The following is a 20,875-nucleotide window of genomic DNA, read 5'->3' as shown; positions in this document are numbered from 1 at the left end:
GCCAGGCCTTTTGGTCGGAGAGGACATCCAGAGGTAGGCTGGAGACCGAAGCGAGCACTCTGGTCGGTGAGGTGGGTTGGAGTCAGAAGGTGGGGGCCGTTCCTCCTCGGCCAGGCCTTCCGATCGGTGATTAGATTGCCCTTCTGGCCTGTCGCTTCGATACTTGGGCTGGCCCATGAGTTGTGCATTGTCTGCTTGGGCCGAGCCTTTGTTGGGAAGCCGGTCCACGAGGGACCTCAGGTTTATGAACCCGACAGGAGCCCTCGGGCGATTCAGGCAGAGTCGTCAGGGGGATTTTTGCCTTGACAGCGGGTGCATGCGAGCGCACCCGTGGGTGTAGCCCCCGAGTCCCTAGGTGGTTCGGGCAGAACCATTTGGGGGGTTTTCCATGTTGCCAGCGGGGGAGGTTTTTGTTTCATCAGCGGGTGCACGTGAGCGCACCTGCGGGTGTAGCCCCTGAGCCCCTAGGCGGTTCAGGTAGAACTGTTTGGGGGTGTTTGTTAGCGGGTGTGTGTGCGTGTTTTTTAGTCGAGATGGGATTGCCAACCAAGTCATAGTTGCATAGCCGAGGCGGTTAGTTTTGGGATCGGGCGAGGTAGAGCTCGTGGATCCCGGCGTCAATGCGCACCATAGGATCGAGATAGTATAGGGATCGGTCAAGACAGACCTTGTTGATCCTAGCATCGGTGCGCGCCATGGGATTGAGCGAGGCAATTAGTCTTTTAGGGATCAGATGAGACAGAGCGTGTGGATCCTGGCGTCGGTGCATGCCATGGGATCGGGCGAGTCGGAGTCATGGATCCTGGCCTCGGTGTGGCCCGCATGACTGAGGCATATAGTTTAGTTAGTTTGGGATCGGGCGAGCTAGAGCTCATAGATCCTGATGGGATGAGTTTGGGGTCATAGATCCGGGTGTTTCGAAGCGCGGTCAAAGCGTAGCCGGATGGGGCGAGTTCAGGGTCGCAGACCCAGGTAGTTTTTGGAGTGCAATCGAAGCATAGCCGGATGGGGCAAGTTTGGGGTCATAGACCTAGGTAGTTTTGGAGTGCAGTCGAAGCATCGCCGGATGGGGCAAGTTCGGGGTCGCAGACCCAGGTAGTTTTAGAGTGCAGTCAAAGCGTAGCCGAATGGGGCGAGTTCGGGGTCGCAGACCTAGGCATTTGGTGTCTTGAGCCCCCAAGCCCTGTTGGGCTTTAGTAGGGGTCGGTTTGAGTTGTGTGCGTTACCCCGTCCTCGGTTCCTCACAACTAAAGGGGTTGAGTTTTGTCGCTTGTCCCGATCGCTCAGGCTCGAGTGACGTGCTCGGTGAGTTCGCTAATGGGTATGATCGAGTGGAATCTGGGTCCGTCATTCGTGATGGGGTCAGCATAGCCCTCTTATGACATTCCACTACTCCTTTACCTGCAACCTAGTAGATGTCTGGGTCATTCCGGAGACCGACCTGGGTGGCCTAATGGCCTCCCCTCGATGGAGATTATGTGGGCTTAGTAGAGGCTTAGGATCAAACAAGAAGGTTGAGATGACCCTATCTGCCAGACTAGGCGAGGGCCACATGGGGCTCATCTATGTTTTTCTCCCCTGGCTCTGTTGTTGCTCATGTCGAATGAGGCAACTGCCGCTTCATGATGCAACACGGAGCGTTGTGATGCATTTCGCTACACGTGCGATGCTTAGTTCCCGAGCCCCCGGGCGGTTCAGGGCCTGAATCATCTAGGGGGCACGGGCATATGGAATGAATGCTCATATGGATGTATGAAATGATTTATAAAGAAATAGAGGGGGTTTGGTAGTGTTACCTTGATGACTCGAGTGACGGGGTTTGGAGAGCTCTAGTCGGAAATGTCCGACCGGGACCCATGCTCGTCGTTCGTGACGGAGTCACCATGGCCTACATGGGGCGTCCCTTCGCTCCCTACCTGTCTCTCAATGTGTTTTTCTTAGCCATTCGATCGACTTAGGAAGCCCGATGGTCTCTCCTGGTGGAGATCCCATTTTGGGTCTTTCTAAGTCCCGCCGGGGGATGCGGAGAGCTGCCTATGTGCAGTGGTGCTTTGGTTCTTATGCCCAGCATGCGGTAATGGCTAGCGTACAGTAGTGGTGGGCCATACGCAGGCCATGTCCCATCTGATTAGGAGCCATTCCGTCGGGCAGGGCATGTCTCATCGGTCAGGGTGCATCTCATCTTCATTAAATGGGAAAGAGAGAGGGTTTTTTTGCTCCGCTGTTTTGTCTTTCCCGATTGGTGCACCCTCCCCTAACTGTTGTACCCTTTTCCTTAAGTAGGAGAAGGGAGAAGGTTTTTGCCTTGTTCTTTTGCCTTTTCCTCATCTACCGCCTCCTTTCCTTTCCCTTCTTGCCATGAGCGTTCTTGAGAGCCGTGGTGGCTTCTAGGAAAGAAAAGGGAGAAAGTGAGGGAGAAGAGAAAAACTCACCAATCCTTTTGCGATCCTAGAGTGAAATGTCAGACTGGAGGTAATCCACCATGAGGGAGTGGGTGTTGAAGGCCTTCATCGCGAAGGGGTTCCAGCCGCCGAAGGAGTTGGCGCACTACAGGGCTCCTAGGAGGGAGGAGTTCCCGCAACCTTGGCCCGACGAGGTGGTGCCCTTTCTCACCTTCCACGAGCATGGGTTAGGATACCCCATGCATTGGTTCCTGCATGGGCTCCTCAATGAGTGGGGTCTAGAACTGCAGCACCTTAATCCGATGGGGGTGCCATATATCGCCGGCTTCGTCACCGTCTATGAGGCTTTCCTCAGGATGGAGCCGCACGTGGACTTCTTCCAGCGGCTGTTCTCTAGGAGAGCCTTGACAGCGAGGAATCTGGCCAAGATCTCGCCGGTGGGAGGTTTCACCCTATAGAGGAAATCGAGCGTGGGAGGCTCGTATCCCATGTACATCCCCTGCAACTCCAACCAGTGGTGGCATGGGGAGTGGTTTTACATTAGGAATCCAGCAAAGGCGCCATTCTCAGCATTCACCAGTGGGAGACCGGAGAAGTAGGACAGTTGGTCATGGGGTTGTGCCTATAAGGAGAAGAAGAAGGTAGATATCATTGAGGAGGAGCTTTGGAAGATCATGCGGCACAGCCTTGATGGGGTGTGGGTGTTCCACACCCTTTACCACCATCGGGTTGGGCCATTGGCGGAGAGGACGTGGCCGATGTGGATGTATAGTGGCCTGTCGGACCCAGGCCGTGCGTCGCTGGAGGAGCTACCAGACGATGAGGTCTAGAGTCACCTTGGCTAGGTGCTGCAGCTAAAGCCCAAAGAGAGGGTCGAAGGGAAGCCCGCACCTTTCAACTCTACAATCGTGTCCAGACTGGTATGCTCCTTTCCATTTAGTCCGTGCTTCTTCCTCTGCTTTCCTATTTTTTGATTTCGAGCCACCCGTTCTATAGGGGCTTGGAGTTTACAAGTCCCGGCTGCACCTTCCCAAGGGACCGGAGGGCATGGCCTAATAGGCTATCCAGAAGGAGGCGGTAGACGCCAGGAAGAAGAAGAGAACTAGGGAGGTTTAGTAGAAGCAAGAGAAGGAGTAGGAGATCACCCGGTGCGTGAAGGCCAGGGAACGTAGGAGCGACATCGAGTCGGAGCTCGCATTAGAGGATCCCATAGATGTGGACGACATGGTTTTCTACAAGGAGGATGAAAGTCGAGAGGTCATGGTGACCTCGGTAGAATGTCGTGACCCTACGGCGATGTACGCTTGTTGTGTTTAGGAGGTGGAGTGGCGCATGGTGGTTCCCCTACTGAGGAAGCGTGCGGCGAGCATGTACACTATCGGTGAATGTGAGGCAAAGTGGACGTGGTCACCATGCCCCTTGGTGGTGTCACTGGTCCCGTCGTCGCCTACCACGAATGTCGCCGAGCAAGCCAGGCAGTCTGAGGAGCAGACTGGCACTTGTGCGTTGTTAGGACCGGTGCTAATGCGCGACTCACAGCCGGAGGAAGCCCCACCTGCCGCGGACATGGTTGAGCAAGCCGAGCGGTCTGAGGAGCGGACTGGCACCTGTGTGTCATGCGAGTCATAGCCGGAGGAAGCCCCGCCCGCTGCTCTGGTCGAGAAGTCCCGAGCCGAGGGTTGTGGCGACCCACAAGCCGGGTAGGAGCTGGTTGGGACCACTCTGCCCTCGGCTAAAGTGAGGGGGCGCGGGTCACAGCCTGGGTGCGGTCCTTTCCCTATAGGCCCGTTGATGTTGGGTCTTGCCTTCAGAGTTGTACCGCTCACCTCTTGATACATTTTTCTTTGTTTCTTTTTGATCTTTTGCCATTGAGTCTTTTTGGAGTGTCACTTACCTACACTTTTTGTTAGTGGCCGGGCGATGATGGGATTGAGCATTGCCCCAACTCCCATGCAGGAGGCTTGGAGGCCCACCCTACAGCGTGTCGTGTCTAGCGGCGGGGGGAACGGGGTGATGACATCGAAGCCTTCCCTTCTAGGGGTGGTTCCCCTGGGTCAATTGCTAGCACGGTGGTAGTGGAGGCATCAGCATTAGCGATGATCCTAGTGCTGATGGCGGAGGTTACATCAGACGTAACTCTCACGGCCCCTCCTCTACCAGCTGCGGTGGAAGAGGAGAGGGAGATCGAGCTCCCTGCCTCGTCGGGTGGAGGGCTATACGTCTCACCCTCATGGTCGGAGCCGAAGGCACCGGGGGAAGATGTGGCCAGGATAGAGTCAGAATGCCCGGTGGTGGCCTACGCTCTCGAGGTGGTGGATATCCCGTCCGATGACAAGGCAGATGTTGTGGTGGAGCTATCGGCGTCGGTGCGGGAGCTGGTAGTGGTTCGGTCGGAGGCAAGGCCCTCTGGCGGGCTACTGGAGGGTTACCTGGAGTGGCCCTGCCCTGAGGACCCAGCAAAGGTGCGGTTCGTCCTTTGGGATTCCTAGGAGCGTCAGCTCTAGGACATCCTGTGGCAAAAGATGATTAGGCATGTATGATTTGGATGCTTGATGATGCATGATATGTATGATTTGCAGTGCCTAAATGCTGGCATAACACCAGGGTGTTACAGAAGCTCACCAAGAAGGTAAATGGTAAGGTTGTCAGGTATGGCGCTCGGTGTCTTCACTGCCGTAAGGAGTATTCTGTGTACTCGAGATTTGGGACTGGCCACCTTCTCCATCATCAAGACTCTTGCCCTAAGAAGCATGAGAAATGTCGCATAGCTCAGTCCCACATTACTTTCAATAAGAATGATACTATGCATAATTGGGAGTATTCGGCTAAGGTTGCTCGTGTTCAGCTTGTTCGTTTGCTTGCTAGGTTAGATCTTCCCCTCCGTCTTAGGGAAACTAAGGCCTGAGAAGATTACATAAAAACTGCAAATAACCCTAGGTACACAACTGTTTCTAAGCAAACTACAACTAGAGATCTTTTTAAGTACTTCAATGAAAAGCGTGATCATTTGATCGATGATTTGAAGAGTAATGCCATTTCATCTGTTGTTATTACCTCTGATATCTGGTGTGGAAATGCAAAAGAAGATTATTTGAGTGTTGTTGGTCATTACATTAATGTTGATTGGCAACTTGAAAAAGGGTGCTTGGCTTAAGGCTTATTGATGCATCACATAATGCTGATAACATTGTTGAATGTGTTAGTAATGTGCTTAATGATTATGGTATATTGAAGAAGGTTTTTTCTGTTACTTTGGACAATGCCTCTTCTAATACTAAAGCTATGGATAAACTGAAACCAGTACTTAGAGAGTATTTGGGTGTTGATCTGTTTTTGCATCAACGCTATGCTTGTCATATCATAAACCTGATTGTTAAAGAGGCTCTGGTTGCTGTTAGTCCTATGCTTATGCTTTCAGAACGGCTATATCATTCATTAACTATTCTAACCAGAGAGTTGCTGCATATAAGAGCTATTGCATGGCATCTGGTATTAGACCTAGGAAGTTTGGATTGGACATAGAGGTTAGGTGGAACTCTACCTACCTGATGCTTAGGCATTTGCTACCACACAAGGAAACTTTCCATACTTTCATTGAGTCTAATTATCCTAGAAAAAGAGCTGACCCCTTTCTTTTGACTCATGAGCATTGGGCTATGGCAACTAAAATACTAGAATTCCTTGAACTGTTTTATGACTCAATAGTTGTTTTGTCTGGTGTGTACTATCCTACTGCCCCACTTATGGTTCATCATATTGTTAAGATTGCTATACACCTGCATAGGTATCAAAATGATGAGCATGTTAGAACTGTTGTCCAACCTATGATTGATAAGTACAATAAATATTGGAGAACCATACCTGAACTTTACTGCATTGCATTTATCTTGGATCCAAGAGCTAAAATTAAAGGTTTTAACAAAGTTCTTAGGAAGTTAAATTTGCTTACTGATGCTGATTATTCTAATAAGATGGTGGAAACTAGAACTCTTCTTTTCAAACTATATAATAAGTATGATGGTTTGTATGGCTCTGTTAGGGCAAAAAGGCCTGGCCCTCCAAGCCTATCTGGTAAGAAAAGAACAGCTTGGACTGAGATATATGATGATGATTATGGTGGTGGTTTGCTTGGAGCTGGCTGTTCTTCTCTTCCTCCTAATCTTGATATGTCCAGGACTATTCCTGCTACTATTTTGTTACATGCAGCAAGTTCATCTAACACTGGTTCTGAACTTTTAGCTTATCTGGACTATGACACAGTTAGCCAGATGGATGATTACTTCAACATCTTGAATTGGTGGCATCAGCATAAACTAACATATCCAGTTCTTTCTACCCTTGCTAGAGATGTTTTCAGTGTGCCTGTTTCTACCATTTCTTCTTAAACTACTTTTAATACCACTGGCAGAATCATTGAAGACCGGCGGCGGAGGCTGAACCCTAAAACTATGGAGGCACTCACATGCATCAAGGACTAGGAAGCTGCAGAGACAAGGCTACAACGTATGGTGGAGGATAAGGAGCTCGAGGAGGCCTTTGAACAACTTTATCTTGATTAGTCATTTATGTAATGTTTCTGCAATCTTAAGACTTGGATGCTTTGGACCTTTGGTTGTGGATGTAATGAACAATTGAACTTATGGAGCTGGTTGCACTCTTTTTTCTGTCTAGGGTTTCTTACAAGGGTGAGTTTTACCTAGACATGTTTTTAATGAGGCAGCCATTGCACGGCTCCTTTAATTTGGTATTTTGTTATCTCTGTCTTGTGTTTTCTTCTTTGTGATTTCAGATTCATCAAATTTCAAGTTTGTTTTTGAACTATTCTTTTGATTCTGATCTGTTAAAGTGGTGATGTGGTTTTAGTGCCAAGGCACGGCACTAGTCCGCTGGACTGTCGTGCCCTGTGGCATGGCACGACACTATCTGAGGGCTTTAGTGCCGTGCCTGGGTGTAACGCCCCAGCCCGGGAAGACGGCTAAGATCCACTCTACACGTTGAATGGACTACACCTGCTAATTAACTCTCTTACGCTTTTGTCCTCGCTTCGCGCAAAAGGTTCGAACCGGAATTCATTAGCTTTCTCGAAGCTGGGTTTTTAAGTTGGTTTGCCCCCTGTGAGACCCCACTAATGGGCCTTGGGCCGGTTTGATGATGGGCTGGGCCAGTGAACTACTGTACCTCTGGGTGTTGGTACTGTAGCTGTGAAAGGGTTATCGGCACTGTAGCCACGGAAACTACTGTAGCAATCGACCTTAGTACCACCTCGGAACCAGAGGGTGGGTCGAGCCAACTTAAAAACCCGAGCCCTGGGAAGCTAATGAACTTCGGTTCGAACCTTTTGCGCGAAGCGAGGACGAAAGCGCAAGTGAGTTAATTAGCAGGCGTGGTCCATTCCTCGGTAGAGTGGATCTTAGCCGTTTTTCTCGGGCTGGGGCGTTACAAATGGTATCAGAGCCAACTCTCGCGGTTTCACGGATATATGGCTCGGGAGCTCGGACAGGCTGCGCATGGCACTTGGGGCGGGGAGCTAGGAATATGTACGTGGGCCAAGAGAATCGATCCTGGACATTTGTCCCGTTTGGGTAGGTTGGTTCGACCATCGACGAGGACGTCGAGTCCTTAAGGGTGGGTGTATGTAAGACCCCACTAATGGGCCTTGGGCCGGTTTGATGATGGGCTGGGCCAGCGAACTACTGTAGCTCTGGGTTGTGGTACTGTAGTTGTGAAAGGGTTATCGGTACTGTAGCCACGGGAACTACTGTAGCAACCGACCTTAGTACCACCTCGGAACCAGAGGGTGGGTCGAGCCAACTTAAAAACCCGAGCCCTGGGAAGCTAATGAACTTCGGTTCGAACCTTTTGCGCGAAGCGAGGACGAAAGCGCAAGTGAGTTAATTAGCAGGCGTGGTCCATTCCTCGATAGAGTGGATCTTAGCCGTTTTTCTTGGGCTGGGGCGTTACACTAGGCTAGAGTCTAGGCACGGTGGCGCTACACGGCACGGCATGGTAGTGACACCGTGCCTGATAGTGCCGTGCCGTGCCGTGAAGTGCTAGTGCCGTGTAGTGCCAGTGCCGCCCGTTTGGAAAACTATAGGCCTAGGCAACTACGTACTATGCTGGCAATCATTCCTGCTTGCTTGCCAACAGGGGAAAATAAAGATTCGAGGTCATGATTAGGAGCTGGGGAAAGAGGGGGAGGGTGAAAAGTTGCTGCATGTTTATAACTAGTACATTGCGCGCGCCTTTGCGCGCGTCGACTGGCTGTGAAACATACATGCTGAATAAATACACTGCAAGAGCATTATAAGAATTAAGATTAGGCTAAATAATAAGGATTATATAAGTTTAGTAATAGATTCTCGTCATGGCACAGGGTGACAGTTCGGAGATAACATACCAAGGACACTAAAATACCGGGTACCATATAGACTAACATGGAGTTCAGAATAAAGCGCCGTTACCTTGGTGGCCTCTTCTCGAGGCACTCTTCATTGAAGACTGCCTGGCTGACAGTGCTTTCTCAAATGGAACAGTCCCAGTCATGGTTCTAAGAATAAGACATGTTTAGTTGTTCCTGCGAAATCCATAGTCCAGATCAATCAATTTACAGAACGAAACATTGACATTATCCTGTCCATTTGGCAATAGCTTTGCCTGTAAATCACAGAAACGATCATATGCCATAGTGCAGGGAAAAAGATATTTATTTTCATCATCATTGGCATTCAAATATGGTCAACATGTGACCATAAAAAAATTGAGTGTAAGGCAGAGCGAACGAACCAGTGCATGATATTACACGACCTACCTTGATCATTTGTCGGAAGGCTCCTGACACAAGGAATACATCAACATTCGTAGCTTTTAGCTTATTAACCAAATCAGCCATTCCAGGAGAAATTCTGCAGAGAAAGAAACAATTCTGTTGATAATTCTCTAAATGGACCAAGGAAATGGACAACGGTTGTTTGTAAGTAGAAACACAGCAGTCAATTCTGTTATAGTGCAGGCGAAACAAGGCTGATAAAACTATATCTTTGTTTTATGCTGTATTTAAAGAAGGCCCCCTTAAAGAAATCTCATGACACCACTACAGAAGGCATAAGGTCAACTGGAGAAAATAATAATGATGGGGTTGTGTATACAAATTACCAATCTAAGTACACTTTTGCTGTCTTACTGTGAAAAGAGAAACTCGGACGATCAATTATCACTACCAAGTATTTGCCGTCCTATAGAGATGTAGAGGCATCAGACTAGCATTTTTCATCCAAGCACTGCCTAATCCAAGCATCGTTGTTTTCGCATGATGTGGGTGCTCGAAGATATAACTATTTAGTAGGAACCTGCACATGGTTTCACCCTAGAACTATCTTCAGGAAAGAATTCAGTAAATGGCAGTCACATCTCTCCTTATTTTCACAACAAGGTGGCAACCTATGTGAATCTAGTATCTTACCTGATTGTCTAACTGAAAGTCTAGTAAACCTAAACTGCCAGTTCACCAAGAACAAAATAAAATAGAGAGTCCCAATAAAACATTCAGCATTAGCCAGTTGTAGGTCACCCATAGACAATTATTTATGCATGAAGTTGAATATGACTAAGGTCTGTGAGCTGACAAGTGACAACAAAACCCACACAGTGGTGCAAAAATATAGGCTCCATGCTGACTGAATTGATAAGCACTATATCGAATAAACTTTCAGACATGCAATTCCATAATATGGTTTAGTTGCATCAGCTGTGACCATTCACACATTAACCTTAGTCAGAACCAAATTACTGTAAATTTCCGTCATCTAAATGTCAACAAAGGAGTAATAGCATACTCACATGATAAATTCTGCATCATAATCATAATAAATCATCCTAAACTCACTTGCAACCGACCTGAAGTATCCCAATCGATAAAGAGAAGTCCTTCAGTTCTTGATGCTTAGAATGTCTGCAAGCAAATGAGAGGCTTTCAGCAATGTTCAAGGAAATTTATGGAGTTGAGGTAGCAGTGGTAAACCAAAAACATATATCACCTTACACATGCCATAAACAAATCTCTAGCTAAAGGCCTTGCATTTATAACACCGAAAAAAATTCCAAGGCACAACATTGTGAAGATGTTTCATGGTGTGGCAGCAGTTTGTAGTGTCTGATCAAATCAACAGTACCAGTGAGCTCCTTTGGCCCTGAAATACAGAGATGATATTATCAAACAACCACATAGCCGACGAATAAGGTTTCAGAAAAGATCGATGCACTGATATATCTACGAAGCGAAATTTAATGTAGCTTACAATACACATTAGATGCAGTATTGCAGCAAATAAAGCTGCTTTGTGCACCATGTCACAAAATACTAACTGTCCAACTAATGCATTGTGAACTATGAATAAGTCAAAGCAGGTGAGTTTTTGCCCATTGTTAAGAGAACTGCAGTAAACAGCTTGCAGGACATACTGGCCTAAGCTGGCAAAAGAATCAGCATATAATTATTACTAATTTCTCTTGATACTTGCTCAGCTAACAGAGTACTGAGAATAGGATATCATTCTGCTCTAGTTTTTTTTCCCTTTTGGAGGATAAGGAATTACCTGAGGCACGTAAAAGTACAGCAGTTAGAATGCATAAAAGTTTTTGAGAGAAACTGGAAGTTGGCAAAGGCTTCCATGTACACGAAGACATTACTATCCCAATCATTCTAGAGGCATTTCAAAGAAAAATAGGAAGCATTAGACTGCACAATAAGATAATCAATCAACCTCATGTAAAGTTTTATCATTTTATCGTAAACAATTTTTTAGTGTATGACAGCAAAACCTAGCGGTCAACCAGGCATCATGTTTGGCTTTTATGTTTTTTTGTGTAGAGACCTAAACGACAATGTAATTGCATCATTACATCAAAGAACCTGAGGGGTGCACATTGTGACTAACCTTGGTAAGACTCGGCCATGGTCTTTGATGGTAGAAGGTGAGCTGCTCACTTTTTGAAATCTGCCCACAACTGCAATCCTCCAATATCTGAAAGGACTTAAGAAAATAAGAGACAAATAATAAATGATGAAAGGTAGGCGATAAGTAAATATTGCTTGTTGATTGCCTGTACTCCCAGAAAGCACTAATGAGTAGTCTTCTGCTTGGGGCGCTGTAGCTGATGAAGTCCTTACAAACACAGCACCAGCAGAACCTGCATGCCAACCGAAATGTATTGCCATGAAGACATTAAAAATCACAGATGTATTAGGCAATTGCATGCTATAGCAGATGTACGAGCGCTGCAGGCGAGGGAGAGGCCAGTTGCATCCGTATCGGCCGTCGTGCGCGGTCCGCGGCTCGTGACGCTGCTAGGGTTTCGTAGAGCACAAGAACACACACGAATTGGCGGAAGGAGGCAGCGGTGTGGGTGCCCGCGCCGCCGGCCACCAGTGGGGTCGCGGTCGCCCTGGCCGTGCGGCGCGAGGGGGCGTGGAGGAGGAGAAGGACGGCCGTCGCTGCGCCGAGGGCCGGCGACCGCACCGTCGCCCTGCCCGCGCTCGCGTTGGTAGAGATGGGGAGAGAGGGAGGGGAAGAGCAGAGACTATCGGGACTCACCAGCGTAGAGAACGGAGGGGAAGGGGGCCGTCGGTGCGCCGCCTGCGGGGGGCGCCGGCGCCCTGGTCGCCGGCACGTCGGGAGAGAACGAGGGAAAGGATGGGGAGAGATACGGTTGCTTTTTTTAAGGAGAAGCGGAAGCTGATCTTATATTTGCTTCTATGGATTATAAAGAGAAGCGGGCGAAGCAGAGGAGAAGCGGGAGAAGCCAAGGAGAAGCGGGAGAAGCCGCTATGAACAGAATCTGGGCCAAGTGATCTGGACCGCACGATCGAAGATTTAAGGAGAAGCGGAAGCTGATCTTATATTTGCTTCTATGGATTATAAAGAGAAGCGGGCGAAGCAGAGGAGAAGCGGGAGAAGCCAAGGAGAAGCGGGAGAAGCCGCTATGAACAGAATCTGGGCCAAGTGATCTGGACCGCACGATCGAAGATCCAACGGCTAGAAACATTCCGGGTGATGTGGACGGTGGTTCCTTCGAGAAACCCGTTCGGGCTTGTATAGGTTAATTACCACGGTGATGTGCTCGCTGAGACACTGACAGCCGGATTACTTGCAGCTTAAAGCATAATTTTGTACGATCTGAGGTGCGCTCGGACACGACTTAGACGGAGACGGAGACGGAGACGGAGTCGTGAACTCCTGATCCAGCCTTTGATTCCGATTCCAAGACGTCATGATCGAGCACCGTACGTATATCCCGCCCATAAATAGGACACGTACGGGAAGTTAAGGTCGGTGGAATCAATCATTCAAGACGCCCGGCCGCAGAAGAACGAGCGGCGCCGTGGACAGACAGAGAGATCTCTCGATCGAGTCCATCTCGATGGAACAGAATGACGACGAGCAGCAGGACCTGGCGGCAGTGCCAATGCCAACAGCAATAACGCTGATCCCCGACGACGTTCTCGCCGATGTGTTCCGCCGCGCCTCGCCGCGTGGGCTCGCCGCGTGCCGCTGCGTGTGCAGGGCATGGCGCGCGCTCATCGACGACCGCCGGCTGCTCCGCGCCGACCTCCTCCCGCTGTCGCTGGCCGCCCTCCTGCTCTGCCTCAACGTGGAGTGGGACCGCCCGGAGCTGTTCGCGCGCCCCGGCGCTGACGTCACCGGCTACCTGATGCCCCGCCGTACCACCGGGATCGACGACCACTGCAACGGCCTCATCCTGATCAACCACGACGTGCTCAACCCGGCCACGGGCCGGGTCGTGCGTCTGCCCAAGTGCCCCCCGTCTCCGCTCTGGGGGGATCCACACTTTTTCTTCCAATACCGCTATCTCGCCTTCGATCCCGCGGAGTCACCGCACTACCAGGTGTTCTGCATCCCCATGCTGCTTACTCGCAATCGCAAGGAGGAGCCTGCGTACAGGGCCATCTCGCAGTGTGAATGGCCACCGTCGCCGTTCTTCCTCAGCGTCTTCTCGTCGATGACGGGGCGGTGGGAGGCGAGGTCGTTGGTCCGACAAGGTGGAGCCGCAGGAAGTGTCGACGACATGGATGTCCAACTGTCATATGAACATGCGCACTCAGCGTGCTGGAGGGGTGCACTCTACGTGCATTTCCAAAACTATTTTGTACTGAGGATATCATTGTCAGAGCATACGACGACGTACCAGGTGATCAAGCCACCAAGAGAGCTGGAAGACAAAGAATGCAGTGGCCGCGGTCGTCTAGGGAGGTCGGAGAAGGGAGTTTACTTTGCATGCTTTGATCGCGAATCGCACCTTTGCGTTTGGATCCTCCATGACGACTCCTCCTCGTGTGGTCACATGGAATGGATACTGAGACATCGAAGTGCTTATGGACTAGCCCTGCCGAGCTCACCAAGATCGTCCTGGACCTTACACAATGCTTTCCGATCTGAAGATGGCAACGCCGACGCACAAGAATGGGATTCTGATGACGATGATGGTGAAGAAAGTACTCTCCACGCCGAAACGGAAGATAGGATACAAGAGCGGCTTGTTGATTGTGAAATACTTGCGCTCCATCCTTACAGAGAGATTGTTTTCATGTTCACGGAGGCACAGTCCAGAGAAGTGACGTACGCGTACCATTTGAAGAGCTCTAAACTTGACAATTTGGGTAACCTGTTCCCAAAAGACGGCACACCTACGCCTGGCTGTTTTACCTTGGTGGAAAACGCTTTCCCGTACACACCTTGTTGGATCGGAGCGCCCTAGGAAATTTCAATAACTTTTTTTTTGTCATATTTGACTTTGTATGTACGGTCTTGGATGCATATTTTTTACCGGGAATCAGTAGGGGCATGTGTGGTACGCACGTTTCTTTGGATGTGGTATGCTACAAATAACAAAAAAAAATTCATATATGCCACCGAAGAAAACCTGTATCCCGAATCAGCCACCTAAAAAACTTAAATCCCGTCAATGCCACTATTCATAAATTCTAATATCTTTCGTGTCACTATTGATCATATTCCGATAGTTTGGCTTATAGACATCAAAAAGACCAATTTGCATGTCCTCTCAGTTGGACACAAATTTAGTTGCTCCCTTTTATGCACCCTAAGTGAGCACATGATGTAGATTATTATACTAGTATAGTACGTAACCTTGGAACCTTAGAAAAAATTGTTCACTTGAGACCTAGGTACGTACATATGAGTGTCATTAGGCTTGCCCCTCCACAGCCGTTGGCACACTCGCAACCGAGCAGTAGCACGAGCACAACGCCGTGGCCGCAACCAACAACCACACGGCCCACCATCGCCCACACAGTGAGCAATATATACATGAGTCGATAGCCCAACAGCCCACAGGCATGTTGGAAAACCTTCGAGACGTTCGGCTGTACTACTTCTCACTTATTTCAGTTTGTTTTAACTTATTTTTTCTCACAGAATATTATTCAACCATCTGAAATAATTCAAAATTCACTATTCTTGGATTGGAGCGCCCGAAATCTCAATAACCTTTTTTTGTTATATTTGACTTTGTACGGTCTTGGATGCATATTTTTCACCAGTAATTTGGATAAGATTGGGAAGACTTTAAGCCATGAAATCTTACTCGAGAGGCGGGCAAGTGAAACTCCCGCTAGAGAGCAAAAAGGAGATGTTATTGCTATTATCCAGGGCATTAAACAACAAGGCTGATTTCTCCAATAAGCCTAGTTAAGGTGGATTCAAGACCCGACCCCTGCGCTCACCTACAAACCGAGGCAATCAGAGGTTAGAGCTTGGAAGGCTAACAAAATCAAGAATTCCAGCAAGGAAATGTAATTATAATCAACTTTTGACCAACTTATAAACAAGTACAGGAAGCAATAGACGGATTCGGTGAATCCGCCAATACGAAAAGAAGTCCGGTCACCTCTGAAGGAAGTTTATGTACACAAAGAGAAGGAGGTTGCTGCTGCTGCTATGGAGGTCATCTAGTAAACATCTCTTATAATTGGCTCCATGAAAGTCCCACTCAGAGCAAGGCTAATAATACAGCTGGCTTGCTGGCTGTAAGGTTTTTTTAGTCTTCTCTCAACCCACTCATATAGTAGTTGGCTCTTTACACTTAATACATGGCCCACTTGTCTCTCTCACAGACTTTCTTAGTTCTTGTGCCCAAGCCGACTGTAAACTTACAGTCCGCTTCTCCTCTCTCTCCTCTCCTCTCTCCTCCACCTCAGCATTTAGTCGGCTTACAGCCTGCTATTATACTTGCTCTCAATGAAGTTGAAGAGCCGATTGCGGTGAGAATCGGGCTCAATCCTCTATGCAAAAAGCGCACGTAGGAGTTGCTGCTAATATGAAACTCCATATAGCTCTAGAATCCGCGCGCTCACGGCCATCCTGCCTACTGTTTAGGTACGGCTTTCCAATCCGCGTCTGCCACGTTGCCATGCCGTGCTCCTGGTTGCCGGTCTTTCCGGTCGGTGTTAATGCGTGTTCAGACGCTATTGTAGGCCCGTTCGGCTGGCTTTAAGCCAGCTGGCTGGCTGGTTCTCCTCTCACGAAATCACTATTTACATCTTGTTAGAACAATATTTTTCTCTCACAATAATTAACTGGAACAGTATTTTTCAGTCCCGCCGAATAGGGTTGCGCCTGCGTGGTGTTCGTGCGTGTCCCGACCTGATTTTGGGACCTTGTGCTTTGGTGGCCCAATGTTCAACGCAAAATGAATTGCGCTGCGGTGCGAAATCATGCTTCTACCCGTCGTTTCTTTCTCGCAGGCTCCGTCGCCTCCTCCGCCCCCGCCTTTGGCACCTCCGCCGCCTAACACTGAATCCCGATCGCCGCCGCCACTGCTCCCCCAAGTTGGAAGAGGACCATACTTGTCATCGGCCTCGCCTCGCGCAATCCGCCTCCTACAGGTGTTGCCTCCCTCCACTTCTTCTGGCCATTGCCGCATCCTTGCCTTCTCCGCTCATAGCAGGGAGCCCTGCCCCCTTCTTCCTCACGGCCGATAGGGGCGCCGCAAGGTCCCTAGGCACCGCAGAACCTCTGACTTCTCGACTGCGCTTTGCCGCTCGGTGGCCAGATCCGGTTTGCCAGATGTACGCTCATCAGTCTACCATCGTCGATGTGGCCGCTTTTGCTTCGCCGGTGTCGCTGTGGGTCAGACGACCATTTTCGGTGCAGTTGCCTCCTGCGCCACGCGCGATGGCTCCATGGGGGCTTCGTCGTCGGATCCAGCACAGACGTCGCCATCACCTCCTCGGTCATGCCCATTGAAATGACCAGCGACAGCCGCACGGTGAGATTTCTCCTTTCTCCCCTCTTCCCTCCCCATATCCTCCATTTCCATTGGCTGGCGGAGCTCGGGGAAGGCCGCCTCTATGCGCATCAGTCTCCGTGGTGGCAAACCAGGACGGCGCGGCTGCACGCTCCGCTGTCGCATGGCCGCCTCACCGAGCTGGCCTACTTTATCTCGCTCTCACCTTTCCCTTGCGTCCTTGCCCTACTCAGTGTCTCCGGAGCAGCGGTTTTCAGCGCCACCGGCCGCTGCTGAAAGAACCACGCTGGTCCATCCCCCGATCCCCGACAGCACCAAGGCCATCTTCGCGTCTAGGACGCCTCCAGCCTGTGCTGGTAAGGGCCCTCCTCACGTCATTCCAGCCTTTCATTTGAGGAGAGGTCCCTGTAGGCCCTGATGCGTTATCTTCTCTTTAATTGTTGCTTTGCTTTTCTTCTTCCCCAAATTATTGCTGCGGTACACAAGGATTTGAGACTGTTGCTTGCTGCCCATGTGACTTGCTGTCTGCGATCATAAATCAATAAATGTCCTCACCCCAGTATCCATTCCTATTAGCATGTTTCAATTTCAGTTTGGTGATTAGATATATTAGGGTTCAGTGTCATTATCACTTTTATGATTTACCTTCATAGTTTCAGGTTGAAGCCCTACCCTTTGATCCAAAGACAAGACCTTCATGAATTAATCTACACCCATGTTTTAAAGGCGGCTAGGCGTCCAGCGAGTGCTTGGTACGCCTGGACGCCTAGGCGGCGCCTAGGCGACGCCTAGGCGACAAGGCGCCACTGTTTCCCAAGGCGAGCTGGGTACGCCTGGACGCCTAGGCGTCGCCTAGGCGACGCCTTTAAAACACTGATCTACACTGCTATACTGTTAATTAGGCCAAGCTCATGGTACTGGATCCACTGCTGCGCTACCCCTCCAGTCATTACTAAATCAACTACTTACAATTGTTAAAGTAGGGCTCACACCTTTATTTCTACTGAGATGTTATAAATCCTAGGTAGCCAAGAGTGTTAATTGTTCCTACTGACACATGATAGCAATTCAAGGTTGCTGAGAGTTGGAAATTTATCTGTCCCTTTTAGTCATGGTCCATGTCTTACGAGTAACTGCCAAATTGCTTTATGTCAAGAATAAATGATTATCATACACTATTTGTTTCCATCTTTTGTTTTATTATACTATTTCTTGCAATTGTGATATGGTCAATGGCTCAATGCTCAAACAACTACACACATTTCTATCACATGCGTATTGAGGTTTCTGAATGCATTTGTATGCTTTCTGGACCAGGTACATCACCTGAGTATCCATGTTTTTTTAGTTAATGCTACTGACATCCTTTTTCACGCATTGGCAGTTAAGGCTCTGTTCGGCTGCCATTATAAGTCGGCTTATAAACCGGCTTATTAGCCATGGTACAGTATTTTTCTCTCTAAACAAATCAGTCGTACAAATCAGCACAAGCAGCTTATTGAGTACGTATCCGTGCTACAGAGCTTTCCACAAATTATCTAATAAGGCTCTGCCAACAATTTCACTTAACCTTCAAGACTTGAGGTAGTCTCCTCGACCTTTCAATTTGTTGATTTAATTTTTCTTTTTGCTTATTTGTGCCCTATCTTTTTTGCTTCCAAATATGTATGACATGACAATTACTATGCTAATATAACTAAGGAGACACACTATGATTCTTGTTTAGAATTGCTTCTAAAATATTTTTTTTCTATTTTACCTTCTGTATACTCATGCCAACTGAACAATGTCAATATATTTTTTTACCAAATGAAATAGTATGGATGACTAGGTTTACCAAATTTATTTGCAGTCCTAGAAAGGAAACTGCTGATTTCTTTTTGCCTTTGGCATTTTCAGCTTCCATACCCATGTCAGCACCAGAATTGGATTCAGACAAATGTGCTTTCACCTTTGTCTCTGTTTACTCAACCTTAATTGTCGATCAAATCTCATATGTAGCTGATTTAGAAGACAATGGGAACAAATTTTCCATCTGTTCCATCCATCAGGTTCAGATACATCAAACCTTTTTCTCTTTCTGCATGTAGCATTTGATTGTTAGTTCAAAGAAGCTATCTGTGTTAGCTAATTTGTTCTGCAGTTATTTGGAGACAGTTAGTAATCGCAATAATACACCATTGGCCTGCGTGCTTCATCAGCATCAAACTGGAAGTGACAGCGAAACATCGTACTATGTACGTGTTCTCCTGAAAAAAAACAGCTCGACTTACTAACGTTATCTAATTATGAAACATCGGAAAAAAGCAGCTGCATTACTTACTGTATCATGTTATCTAACTATGAAACTATGTTATATAAATATACAAAAGATCAGATTTAGAAAAGCCTTTTTCTTTCTTTACTGAATTGCCCTTCCATGCAAATGGCATCAGGATCTTTTGAGGATGCGGCCATATCAACATACAGATTGCCAGGGCAAGCACTAGGCATCTGCATCATGTCTACAATTACCAAACCGACACAAGGTATTAAAAAAAGAAAACCATCTAATTTACCTTACCCATTATTTTTTTCCATTGCTCATTTCATAGCATGACATGGCAGTCCAATATTTTTTTTTCATTGCTCATTTCGTAGTATGACATGCCAGTCCAAGAGAAACAACTGTAATTACCTTTATCAAACTAGGATGCTGAAGCCTTCCATCCTAAACGCTATTTGACCAAGGCGCACCCCTGCTTCTTGGTCAGTGTTGTCTGGGTCAAGTACAAGTACAAGGTGATAGTAGTCATTAAATTTTGCTGATCAGATGTTATAACTTTATTCTTTCCCATATTTTTGTGTCCTAGCAAAATGGTAGTAATAAATTAGAACTACAGAGGAATGACAAATCCATGCTTCTAATGCATCTTCCTGTATTTGTTAAGATGCAACTAATAAGGTAATTAATAACCATATGTCTCCATTTGGATTTGGATAAACTCATATGTGGCTGTCTTTAAATTGTGGAATCATTTCCCGGATGTGTGAAAGTTTTCCATTCACTTCGTTTTGTTATGTTACTACGTGTCTATGTTTGTTATTACGCCCCTATTCAACATATCTGACAAAAGGTCACACATTTCTTGCAGATTTTAGTCAGCCGTTTATTTGCTGGCTAGCGGCATGTCAGGTTTCTGCATCGAGATAGTCTGTAACGGATCCATTTTTACATCAAATGCAAGTACTAATGTATGAGGAAACAACCATTCCCAGTGTATTGCCCCCTTTAGGCCTTCTCTTAATATTTGAGTTTTCAGAAATTCAGAGTTGTAGTACCTGCCATATATGAGAGAAGACAAGGTTTATGTTCATAAAATGCAAATTGAAGTTGCCCACGGTTGCGTTATGCTCATGCTATGAAGCTTAGTGCCTAAGGATAGCTAATTAAACAAATATATATAGGCATATGCTTCACGAACGGGCGCAGCGGAGCGCGCCTATCTTCCTAGTAATAAAGATGGAGCCGAGTGCAGCAAGCAAGACTCCAGATACTTCCATCCAAGGTGTCTTTCGGGGCTTGACCAAAGATACAATGACGCAAGCTACAGCATGCTCGCTGTAAGAAAATCAAGCAGGATGCCTAGAGCTGCTTGAAAGACAATCGATATATATAGACATGTCACCCTTAGAACAGTACGGGCGATTTATATATCGTGCCTTAGACAGAAAAAAAAGGCAATGAACTAGACATCACAGCTATGGTTGTCATGTGTTATTAAACTTGCATATGGTTTACTTAAAAGTAGACGGATATGTTGACAACCAAAATATGACTGGTAAGTTGAAGATAGATTGGAAAACATGTGCATACAAGAAAACAACAAAAATCATCAAATTTGGATGAAATTGGGAAAAATTGCAAACTTTCATAAAAAACCTGGATGGACCAGTTTTGGAAGGGTTCCGTAGCGGTCAGTAAAAATCAGCCTAGGCCGGTTCTAGAAACTAGTGTAAGCTGGTTTTTATCCGATCTCATGGGAAACTTGTAAAGTGTTACGTGTGAAATAAATTTCCTACTGTGATGAGACCACCACCCTCAATTTATATAAAAGGATCATATCCAAGAGATCCATCTATCAATCGTCGAAAACACGCCTGACTTTCTTCTATGCCAATAATCCGCGTGATTTTTCACTGTTCTCGTC

The 20,875-nt window shown here is 47.6% G+C and overlaps 1 protein-coding gene and 1 long non-coding RNA gene across 16 annotated transcripts in view; one reads left to right on the top strand and one right to left on the bottom strand.

The window, feature by feature from the left end:
• LOC136515611 (uncharacterized) overlaps nt 1–20,065 on the top strand; it is a 33,912-nt gene extending 13,847 nt beyond the window's left edge. Inside the window, exons 1-9 of one of the 13 annotated variants that reach the window (XR_010773966.1) lie at nt 16,076–16,323; nt 16,420–16,706; nt 16,919–17,041; nt 17,172–18,269; nt 18,585–18,736; nt 18,829–18,922; nt 19,121–19,213; nt 19,326–19,466; nt 19,820–20,065. This is a non-coding gene — a long non-coding RNA (uncharacterized lncRNA). Of the gene's footprint in view, nt 1–16,075; nt 16,707–16,918; nt 17,042–17,171; nt 18,270–18,584; nt 18,737–18,828; nt 18,923–19,120; nt 19,214–19,325; nt 19,467–19,819 lie in introns of those variants that run through there. The other 12 variants (XR_010773957.1, XR_010773951.1, XR_010773965.1 and 9 more) reach the window with 12 other exon arrangements.
• On the bottom strand, nt 8,673–11,355 carry LOC136483267 (uncharacterized). 3 transcript variants are annotated; one of them, XM_066480280.1, is made up of 5 exons: nt 11,336–11,355; nt 10,436–10,588; nt 10,285–10,350; nt 9,211–9,304; nt 8,673–9,056 (listed from the first exon to the last, which is right to left on the bottom strand). In XM_066480280.1, exons 2-5 carry the CDS (start codon nt 10,510–10,512, stop codon nt 8,967–8,969), a joined length of 327 nt encoding a protein of 108 aa, XP_066336377.1. In that variant the 5' UTR covers nt 10,513–10,588; nt 11,336–11,355; the 3' UTR covers nt 8,673–8,966. The 3 variants fall into 3 exon arrangements, 1 of the variants encoding a protein (XP_066336377.1); XR_010765395.1 differs by lacking the exon at nt 11,336–11,355 and having other exon boundaries at nt 8,673–8,976; nt 10,239–10,350; nt 10,436–10,562; XR_010765396.1 differs by lacking the exon at nt 11,336–11,355 and having other exon boundaries at nt 8,673–8,976; nt 10,436–10,562.
• Nucleotides 20,066–20,875: the final 810 nt, after the last annotated feature.

This window comes from Miscanthus floridulus, chromosome 1 (genome assembly GCF_019320115.1).
Source record: "Miscanthus floridulus cultivar M001 chromosome 1, ASM1932011v1, whole genome shotgun sequence".
In the NCBI taxonomy this organism is placed as follows: Eukaryota; Viridiplantae; Streptophyta; class Magnoliopsida; order Poales; family Poaceae; genus Miscanthus; species Miscanthus floridulus.
This window is presented reverse-complemented; position numbering and strand designations above follow the sequence as displayed.

Bases quoted from the DNA above. Each gene is read 5' to 3' on its own strand.
- LOC136483267 (XM_066480280.1), bottom strand. From the start codon at position 10,512: ATGTTGTGCCTTGGAATTTTTTTCGGTGTTATAAATGCAAGGCCTTTA. The intron at 10,351-10,435 runs GTGATATATGTT...ATTTGCTTGCAG, and splicing joins TTGTTTATGGCATGTGTAAG to ACATTCTAAGCATCAAGAAC. The intron at 9,305-10,284 runs GTGAGTTTAGGA...CTTTCTCTGCAG, and splicing joins ATACTTCAGGTCGGTTGCAA to AATTTCTCCTGGAATGGCTG.